This window comes from Gossypium hirsutum, chromosome D05, assembly GCF_007990345.1.
Source record: "Gossypium hirsutum isolate 1008001.06 chromosome D05, Gossypium_hirsutum_v2.1, whole genome shotgun sequence".
NCBI lineage: Eukaryota > Viridiplantae > Streptophyta > Magnoliopsida > Malvales > Malvaceae > Gossypium > Gossypium hirsutum.
Genome location: NC_053441.1, coordinates 22696429 through 22707428, shown reverse-complemented (window position 1 = coordinate 22707428; position 11000 = coordinate 22696429). Strand labels below are relative to the sequence as shown.

The following is an 11000-nucleotide window of genomic DNA, read 5'->3' as shown; positions in this document are numbered from 1 at the left end:
ACAAAATATAAGCTTGAAAGGACCAACAAAATACGAAATCTTAAGCCCGCACAGCTAAGGAAGGTATCCAAACAAAACAAACGCACAGTAATGAGACAAAAAAAATAGTGGGATCAGTATCCAAACCTTGACAGGAGAAGCCATAGCAGCAACTCCCTGGAGTGAACCCTCCCTCACCTTTGCAGGCCTTGTAACAATCTTCTAAATACAGCTTAACCCGAATAAAACCAGAATTGCATGCAACCCTCTAGGCCAAAACAACAACACGTAGGATCTATTCATGGCTAGAGTCGCAACAACTTTTAGGCCTTTGCACTTTTTTTTTCTTGGGACAGAAAGGTTAAGACTACACTATTACTTCAAACTTGTCAATAACAGCGGAGGAGGCCATGGCTCAAACTTCTTGTGGTCCTTGTTTCTACGCCAGGCGGACACCCGCTTAGATCCATATAGGCAAGCAACACAGACAAAGCATAGGAGCGCAAAAAGAAAAAGAAACGAAGGGGGCAGGCCAAGAGAAAGGGCAAAGACTCCCCTTAGAAAAACCCCACTTCTTCAAGGCGAGGAAGAGAAACAAAACATACTTGAGTCTTTGGTTACATGTCTAAATCATAATCTGTGTGGGCCAAATCAGATTCACAAATGCTTTAAAACTTGGTGCATGCCAACATGTGGTAATCCCCAGCACTAACTAGAGTGTTCCATCAGTTATGATTTTTAGCCTTTGTTCCAGTCAATGTCTCACTCTCATATAATATAAACAAATATGTTTGTATATACATTTACAAATTTCAACTACTACTTCTACCCATTAATCAAATCAGCATTCTCATGTTGACAATGACGGACATGCTTTGAAATCTTGATTGGGTGTAGTTGTTGTTCATCGCTTTGTATAATGAGGCCCAATCTTGTCCTTCAAGCGATGGAAATGATCGCTCTCTCCTTCGAGAAGCCGCAAAACCTGTGGGATGTAACCTATCAATTCAATATTACTATTCAAACACAGAGTTAATGGAAACAAGGCGATGACATTGATCATAATTAGAAGAAACAGTGATTTCTGGTAGCCTTTCATTCTGCTAACTTTGAAACATAATCAACGTGATAATGCTTTTGTTTTGCAGATTATTGATTTAACTTACACCGGTACACCCCCTACCAAAACTGACAATTGAAATTAAGTTCTTATGATTATATGGTGTGCATCAAAGGACAATTACCTCCCCCATTGATGGCCTCATTTCAGGGCTTCTTTGCACACATAAGTAAGCTGTTTTAGCCATGAGGTATAGTTGATAACTGTCATATGACTCTCCGATTCGAGGATCAATGAGCTCGTGTAGTGCAAGCTTTTTGATCAACGGTTTTGCCTAAATGGACAAATAGCATCAGAGCCATAAGAATAAGTAGAAAATTTATCAATGCCTACACATCTAAGTTTGTGGCCATTGAAACCAACATACCCACTGTCGCAGAGATACGTGTTGTCCTTTACTTTCCAGATCAATTACTTTGCGCCCTGACATTAGTTGTAGCAGAACTATCCCAAACGCATAAACGTCTGTCCTCACTGAAACAAATCCGTTCTCCGCATACTCTGGTGCAAGGTATCTACATGAACCAAAAGTCCAGTTACACTAGTTTAACAGTAAAAATCAGGCGCATACAGTCTGAAAATGAATGGAAGTCCTCAAAAAATCAGGCGCATACAGTCTGAAAATGAATGAAAGTCCTACCCTAGTGTTCCAAGTACTGTTGTCTGTAGAGTATCTTCATCTATTTTCCTTCTGGCAAGACCAAAGTCACCTAGCTGTGTGTATAAAACAATTATTCGAGTGAGCAAGCAAATTCATAGAAAGGACTTTTCACCTTGTTTCAAAATCATACGTTAATACCAATGGACTTTATCATAATGCTGATGCCTAGTTATAATCAATGGTTTATGTTGTAAAGAATAAATGAACTCATATTGATAAAGTCGAACATTAAAGAACATAATTAATTTACCATTGGAACTAAGTCATGTGTGAGAAGTATATTGCTTGGACGCATGTCCCTATGAATAATAGGACCCCCACGGCATTCTTCATGAAGAAAACGCAAGCCCTTTGCAGTGCCGATTGCAATAGCACGTCTTTGGTGCCAGTCAAGAACATTTTCTGTATTATCTGTGGAAATGTCCCCATTTCCAAGCAGATTAGAAAATTTTAAAAAAGTAATTCAGTTTACAAAATTTAATGTAAGAAACATGAGATGATACTAGAATTGAGTTTACCAAATAAATGCCAATGAAGAGACTTGTTGCATATATACTCATATACCAAAATGTTGAGTTTGTCCTTGCAAAAATAACCCAGCAGCATCACAATATTCTTATGTCGAGCGAAACTTAAGACAGATACCTCAGAATTAAATTCAGTAAATCCTTGGGTGCTTTCCTGTTTCCTAACCTTTGCCGCAATGAGCTGTCCATCTTTAAGCTTACCTTTATATACACGGCCGTATCCACCTTCTCCAAGCAAGTTCTCCATGGAAAAATCATTGGTGGCTTGTTGAATCACTGAATAAGTGAATTTCTTAGAATCTTGGATGTACATTTCAGTCCTTAGCCCACAAGCAGCACAAAGAAGAGGTGCTCCTGAGCTTTTAGTATGGCAGCAACTTCTTCTTTTCCTTTGGAAAAAGGTCATAGTAGGTTGCTTATTTTCTCCTCTTGAATGTGTATCTGAAATACGTATCTCTGTTAAATACTGAGGGAAGTAATCCATTATTACTGATGCTAAGCCGTTCAATAGGTTGCCATGTATGATCATAATGAATCTAAAATTTATCTATGCTAAGTACTATTAAGAGAATTAATGGAGCAGAAAGGAAGAAACCATTCCGTGCATAAGGAAAAATGTTTAGAATTGGACGTGGAAAGCAACATATAGTATTTGTCAACTCATGTAAAACTGCAAACATATTGAATTACCTGATTTTTCCAGCTTAGAAGATGAGAAGTTCTGCTCCTCTGATTTTAATGTAAACGAAGGCATCAAGTGGCCACTACTGGAGTTTTCAATTGAAATCGGGGTCCAGGAGTAGCTTCTAACAGAGATTTCTGACTGCTCGATATTTTCACCAAACTGTGGCACTGGCTTGGACACGGAAGGATATGAAGGTTTCTGTCCTACCACATCTGTTTGACTTAGAGTATGATTCCTCAAAACTTCCACGTTCAAGCTATCATCAACTAATGCAACCTTACAAGGTATCTGTTTAACATATAACTTCAAATCCCGTCTAAAATGCCTGTTAAGATTGTAAGTCAACATGACATGACATAGTTAAAGGAATACAGAAAGGAAGCAGCTGAAGTTACCAATATGCTTTCATCAAACATGTCAAACCAAAGATATCAAATGATCAATAATTATATCATGTTTCAATTTTCGACATGTGTAATTAGCTTCTAATTCTAGATTAAAAGCAAGTAAGCATATCACCAGAGCCTTGGAAATAGAGATTGTTAATTCTTTTCCCATTGAAACCAGTATTGAAGATTATGCATACAAGATGCTACCTATTGATATATAAGAAATAGTAAAATCAAACACTACATGATTGTACTATCAAGAAAGTGTCAAAGATGGAAAACCTTCATTAGTGAAGGAATAATTTTCAACAGTCAAACATAAAACAGATAACTAGGAAAGTGTCCAAGGTAAATGATGATCCAAGTATCCAGAATACAAAATATTTACCTATCAAGGAAAACCCATGCTGCATTATAGGTTTGCACCTCTTGTATAATGACATTCTTTATGGGAAATCCAGCTGTAATTTTAACTTCAATGTTTACCTATACATGAAAATTGTTACTATCACCAACAGAGCACGATAAGTGGGGGAGGGATCAGAATCCAGATAAAACTGATATGTGCATGCTGCTTCCAGCTGTGTAGTGTTTGTTTTGATGATAGATCTGGATAGGTCCATGATCCATAGAAATTTTTCTAGGGTATAATTTTACATTTATTATAAATCTGACGAACCCCTTTTAAGGAAGGCGCTTCCTTTGTTCAAAAGGTCTAGTGATTCTTGAGCTAAAAACCAAGGCGTAGCCTGCTCCCATCCCACCCATCTCCTCTTCCTAGGATTTAACCAAACTGTTGGATGTATTACTGAACTGATACACATGAAGACTGCTATGTTGACACACCCTTTTTCAGATTGATATATTTCTCAATAGTTATATTTAAGTTCACCAAATAGGCAAGTGCATCCCAACACAGTGAATGGCCATAATAAATTCAAGAGAGTTTGAATCCACAACACTTCTAAATGAGAATCTTTCAGTAGGAATGTATGCAATTTCAGAGATATATATCCATTTTCAAGCTTCAAGTTCATAGCCAAATCTAGCCTTTGAAACCCTAACGTGACATCAGTGAGTAAAGAAAGTGACAGTGAGCCTGTGTGCTCTATCCGATCACTTGCCATCTTATTAAACAAACTTAGCGGAAAATAAAACTAAAAATTGCATCTATGTAATGTAATACAAGAGAAACTTTACCCCTTGGTCTTCACAATCTTCAGCACTTTGTTGGAGCATATTAACATATGCATCAACCTTCTTTGAGATTTCTTCCTTCATGGCGCGGATGCTTGTTCCAAAAGATTCAGGACATGCTTTGCTCTGGTAACCCACTGCAGTGCACCAACCCAGAGAGGAGAACAGGAGACAAGGGAACATTAAAGACAACAACAGGGTGAGTAGACATGTTGTAAAACGTTTTATCCACCAACTAAAGTGAATAGATATAGGTACAACAAAAATTGATGGGGATCGCGATTGCTTTGCTTGAGCACTTGTTTGTAGCAGTAGGTAGCAATAGGGAATGAAGAAGAAATTGCACTTACTTGGGTGAGTGAATCTATGCAAAACTCCAAGCATAAGAAGCGTATCACCAACACGTAGAATGTCACCTCTTACTAATATATTTTGTATGGCAATTCGCAGCTCTCGTTCGTTATAATCTTTTGTTGCATCCAATGCTATAACAACATGCGATGGTGAAGGAGGTGTTGTCCCCATTATGGCTACCTTACTTACTTCTCTTTGATCACTTGAGTTTTAAATCTTACTACTTGTTGTTTGATGGGTTTATGATAAAACTGTGAAATGAATTGAATTTGATTATTTGTTGAAGCTCTCTTTTTTTTTTCTTCTTTCGTCTAGTTTGCGTGAATATCGGGAAAGATTGTTGAGCATATCGGAGGAAATATGCCTTTGGATATGCCGTATGATTTCACCACAAAGTTAAGGGAAATGTGCCGTCCCGTAACAAAGAGAATATGGCAACATTAATTTCAAGGTGTTGCTGACCATTCACCAAATTTTCATGTCCTTTTAATTACTTTGCCTCCTTAGAAGTGTGGATTATTACAACTGTTCTGTATGTTTTTTATATATTTTTTAATTTAAAAATAGATATAAAAAGTTAATATGGATTAGTTCAATAGCATTTCGGCAAATACTAGGCTTATCAAAATATATAAATAAAATTTCAACTTTCTGTTTATATACAGTGATAACGATTGATAAATTTGCTTGTTGAGTCAACTTTGTGTTTATGCAAAATTACCTCAGTTGTTAATTTTATGAACTGCAGGGGTTTGCTTCAGTTACTAACACTTACAAAGTTTTCTAATAATAAAAGCTCATTTTAAGAGGAAAAGTCGCCAGGTTTCTTGCTGAAATCAAATGCCAAATGCATATACACAAATTAATACAGGAAAGTGCTTTATCGACATCATGCAAATCCTTACATATTAACAGCTTCATCTTACTTCAAACGTTGAGAAAAACAATCTTAATAGAGATGAAGAAAAATCTAGACAGAAATATCGGAAGGGTAATCTTTTGGATGTCTGGTGACGGTTTCCCTGAGATGTTTCTCTTGTTCCTCAAGGTTTGATGGTGGATGATCATACACATCGGTGAACAACTCCGAAAGTGGAGGCTTCTCAGTTTTCTCTGCCACCTGAATTGCTTCCAATAACTGCACCAAATTGCTTTCTGTGTATTACAAACATGAACCAAAATGCAAATTTCTGGTAATCAAAACCGATTAATCAAATGATCACCTGTTTCCTCACACTGTTCCGAAGCTGAGCTTCTTGTTGTTCACTCCACCAGCCAATATTTTGAACCCAGTTTCGAAATCTGTTTACAGGGTTCCTAGCCTTTTTCCAGTAGACAATTTCATCAAGCTGGCGATACTTGGTTGAATCATCAGATGTGGAATGGTGTCCTACTCTGTATGTAAGGGCCTGAAATTAAGTAAAATAAAAGCTTAAAACACGAGGTTACGGTCGTTATTTTGCTTTAAATCCTGGATGAGACGTCACCTCAATAAGAATTGGTCTCTGCTCATTTATAGCCATTTCTCGGGCTGCAGAAACTGCACTGTAAACAGCAAGTGCATCATTTCCATCCACCCTGATGCTTCTGATTCCATAGGCTCGACCCTTTACAACAATGCCATCACCTGCCCATCATAATTAATGTATTCTAAATAAGTTCCAAACTGGAAACTCTAGAGGGGCTCCCTTTAAGCAAACAATGAGGAAAGCTAACGTACTTCGAAATTGTTCAGATACATTTGTACTGATTGCCCAGCCATTGTTGCGACAGAAGAAAATGACTGGAGCTTCCATAACTGCTGCAAAATTTAAACCAGCATGAAAATCACCCTGCAACAGATAAAAATGGAAAACCATGAGTTAACTAGTCTATAATAAGCAAATAAAGTATGAGATTATTCGTCTACTTACTTCACTGGTGCCACCATCTCCAATGTATGACACAACACATGCTTTTTTGTTGTCCATTTTAAGAGAATAAGCTATGCCTGCAGCTTGGGGAAGTTGTGTTCTAGAAATGAACGCCAAAAGTTGGTAAACTTAGGTACATTCGAGGAAAATTTATGCGGATTATGTAAAGAGCAGTAGCAGTTTAAGATGGGGTGTAGAAGCCTTACGCAATGGGAGACGAAATGGTGAAGAAATTGTGCTTTTTGGACCCATAATGAATCGGCATCTGCCGGCCTTTTCCATAATCAGCTTTGTTTCCAAAGCACTGGTCGGCGAATTCTTGCAACGTGAAACCACGCCATAACAAAACTCCCGGTTCACGGTACTGGCATTACATTGGTTAAATAATGCTTCAATTTCAATCACACAGACAAGACAGTGGACTAATATTAACTGTTGTTTTGCTTCTTGCTGTGTTGGGAAGTCGAAAAAAGAGAGGAGTAGTAGGTGTTCACCTGAGGCAAGATAATGTCTTGTTCAGAGAGAGCAGCAGCAGAGGCTATGCTAATTGCTTCTTCACCAGCAGAGGTGAGGTAAAAAGATATTCTTCCTTGCCTTTGTGCTTCATAGAATATGTTATCCATTATTTGTAAAGTCACCATGTTACTGTACATTTTTACTGCATCTTCTTTGCTTACCTGCAATAATATATTATTATTTTTTAACTTTACAATATTTTTGAGTTTTAATGAGGGTATTAAAAGGTTAGCATTGTCAATATTTTAAACCGAGAAGCAAAACGAAAACCTGTTGAAAATCACAGTCCGAAATCAAGTCTCCATCATCTTCCAGAACTCGATAGCAAGGTACTCTGGTCTGTGAAGATTCTGAGATGAAACTCATTTCGGAAGTATAGGAAACTTTCCCCCCCGGAAAGTCCACTGACTGCCATGCCAAGGTCATTTATAATTTATTAGTGATAAATTTCAAATATGCTAAATTCTCCTCTCAGCTATATGATTCCCCTCCTGTACAAATGTACTACTATATAGGTTTCATGCAGCTTTAAGCGTTCAGGTGCGGGATCAGATTGGACGGGGTTTGTATTGAGACCATGCATGATGCTAATACATTTGTATTTGTACAAACTCTACTCAAAATATTTGTACATATTTATGAATAATTAACATAAACGTATTTTAGGCACACTTATTATTTTTTAAATATATTATTTATAAGGTGGGTTTTGTTTTGTTAAAATTTTAAATTTAGACATCACAACATAATTTTTTTAATGTTTATATAATATTATATTATTATAAAATTAAATTATATAATATATCAAAATTAAATGAAAACATATTACAAAAGTATAAAATAGGTTGGGTTAGATCAAGCTCGGACTTTGAATGTTGAAGTTTAAACTCGATCCATATTTTAAACGAATCTAGTTTTTTATTCAAGCTCAATTTTCAAATCTCGTTTTTTTGTCCAAATCTTTTCATATTTAGGGTGGATTTTCAAACTTGAACAAATAATCTAACCTACCTATGAATAGGTCTACATGCATCTTGTCTTTTAATTACGTCAATCTCTTCATTAATTTTAATTTTTTATTGTAAATGTAAAATATGAGTTGTATCCTACCTAAAATATTTTTAGGGTTTAAATATCATAAATTAATATTTATATAGTAAATTTAAATAAAAATAATTTATATAAATTTAAGAGGAAGAGGGTCAGGTGGATCACCCAAGCCCCAACCCAATCTTGAATGATAATTAAATGATAAAAATTTGAGATGTCTTGTTGGTGGGTTTAGTTGAAGTAAGGGCAATTAAGACGTGGTAGCGTTAGTACCGTGAGATTAGAGATTAGCATCCATCCAAGGTCGAATGCGTTAGAAGATAGAGACTTGCATTCACCCTGATTGATTGAATTGAAGCAAAGCAAGTAAAAGCCAGCCCACGTTTGTTTGGTTTTTTTTTGGTGGTTGTTGTTTTCCTACTATTAATTATTGTGCTGAACAAGAAGATGGTAGAAGAGTTCCAGTGTGAGACGTCTGTTCCCCCATTTCTTTTTGTCGCTTTTATGCCTTCATTTTTACTTCTAGGAGCCCATCTCTATTCCTTTCCTTTTCTTTTTATAATTGTGACTAAAAGTGAGGTCGTCGGAAATTCAACTCTGAAAACCATTGAAATATATTTTATGCCAACACCAAAAGGTTGTCGGCTAAATCTCTCTCTCTCTCTCTCTCTTTAAGTATGAAGCAAAAATAACTACGTCTATTATTTATTGCATAAATTTAATACAATTTTAAAATATATTTTAATATTAATAAATTTAAAATTTACTATGTTCATGTTTGTACCAATTGATTAAGAAAAAATTAAGAGGATTAGAAAAAAATATCCTCAAGTCAGATATATACATTTAGGTATAATCACCTTTGTGCTCCCATTTTTTTGGTTTGAATACTAATTTCTTTAATTAAAAGGACCATTATTATAAAATAATTAAGAAGCAAATTCAACCCAAAGAAAAAAGCAATACGAATCAGATAAGGCAAGCTGAAAAACGTACAGTGGCGTCTAAAACAATACCCTTGTTTAACGGCTCATATTTTACACGTTTTTCATTGGAAAAAAAAGAAAAGAGAGAGAGTAAAACTTTATTACAGAAAAGTTATCGGAAAACGACATTTTTCATGAAGTGAAAGTGCATCCGATGGAGTTTAAGATTTTGAGATGAACATTTGATAATTATTATTTATTATTAGATGATTAAAAAGATCACTTTCCATTCATTCTGTAACTCAATATGAATAATGTTATAACTATATTATATATATATATATATAAAACCTCTTAAATTTTTCAGCATTCTTGGGAATTACTAACTTAGCAAGATTAACCCAAAAATTTCATTCAAGCGTAATAAGCATGCAAAGAAGGCAAGCCAATAGTACGTACCTGATTATCATCATCACTATCGCTAGACAGAAACGAATCATGTTGCTTTTCAGCTAAGGTGGTCTTGAAACGCTGAACGCAGAGAAGGGTAGCCCTGTTCCATGCCAATGGATCCATATGTCTCCGGTTCCGATCAGAAACCGGCCCTCCACGGTTCAAACCCCACCATAAACCAGAACTTTGGTTAACGTGGACAGCACCCCCCATGAACTCTTTGTTCATACGTTTCTTTATGTGGTTGGCAACGGTTCTTGATGATATTCTCAACCAATTCGCCATGGGAGATTAATTAAGAACAAAGGTTTTATTTTCTTTTTATTGTTTGATTTTATGTCTTTTGATTATAGAGCTAGTCCTAGATGGTATAATTAATGAAAAGATAGAAGGAAAACTGAAAAGGAATCAATGTGAAAGAACGTAAATGGATTGGTATTGAATTGAAGGAAAATGGGAGGGCAAAGTGAGGTGGAAGAGATATCTTTTTTTTATTTTGTCGACACGCCATTCGGCGGGAGATTAGATATGGTCGACACTCAGACATTGACAGGTCATACATTTATCATTTTTGTTTATTTCAATAAAGGTTAATTTCAGCAAACCTCTTCAAACTATCTCTCCTCTTTTAAATTGGTAACTATACTTCAAAATGTTCTAATCTGGTCATTAAAATATTAACATTGTATCAATTAGGTTCTTTCATTAGGCTAATTGACAATTTTTGTGTTAATAAGTTCAAGTTTAACATTCAGCATTTTTAAAGCAATAAACAATGCCAACAAAATTTAATAGGGTTATTTTTTGGCTTCATCTAGATTTGGCCCCTAAAGTATACCCAATTTTTCACTTTGGTGCCTAAATTTTTTTTTGGTCCATTTGACATCTAAAGTACATTCACTTTCCAATTTGGTACCTAAAACACACCTCCGTTTTATTTTTTAGTCCATTTTTTGCCAGAGGTTAAAAATATATATTATAATCAATCACAAAGTGCCACGTGCATCTTTATGTAAAAACATGTAACACTGATCACCTGATTTGATAATAGATCCGAGCAAGAGATGTTACATTTAAGCACATAATCATCTTTGAAATCACATTCATACACTGGCCTTATAATATTTCTATTATACAATTATAGTTCATATTTACACTATACCAAACCTAAGTACATGCCATCTCTAAAGTCCAAAATTTATACATATACCAAAAAGAACTTGGAACTTT

General features: G+C 35.5%; 2 protein-coding genes across 2 annotated transcripts; both read right to left on the bottom strand.

The window, feature by feature from the left end:
• Positions 1-635: 635 nt before the first annotated feature.
• On the bottom strand, positions 636-5158 carry LOC107915139 (proline-rich receptor-like protein kinase PERK3). The gene is made up of 10 exons (XM_016844287.2): positions 4909-5158; positions 4562-4695; positions 3750-3847; positions 2978-3297; positions 2279-2728; positions 2011-2171; positions 1740-1813; positions 1467-1614; positions 1224-1373; positions 636-964 (listed from the first exon to the last, which is right to left on the bottom strand). The coding sequence occupies exons 1-10, from the start codon at positions 5081-5083 to the stop codon at positions 884-886; spliced, it is 1791 nt and encodes a 596-aa protein (XP_016699776.2). The 5' UTR covers positions 5084-5158; the 3' UTR covers positions 636-883.
• Positions 5159-5766: 608 nt separating this feature from the next.
• On the bottom strand, positions 5767-10301 carry LOC107914135 (2-oxoisovalerate dehydrogenase subunit alpha 1, mitochondrial). The gene is made up of 9 exons (XM_016842924.2): positions 9777-10301; positions 7612-7749; positions 7320-7502; positions 7032-7189; positions 6826-6925; positions 6633-6744; positions 6400-6539; positions 6136-6321; positions 5767-6050 (listed from the first exon to the last, which is right to left on the bottom strand). Exons 1-9 carry the CDS (start codon positions 10053-10055, stop codon positions 5883-5885), a joined length of 1464 nt encoding a protein of 487 aa, XP_016698413.1. The 5' UTR covers positions 10056-10301; the 3' UTR covers positions 5767-5882.
• Positions 10302-11000: the final 699 nt, after the last annotated feature.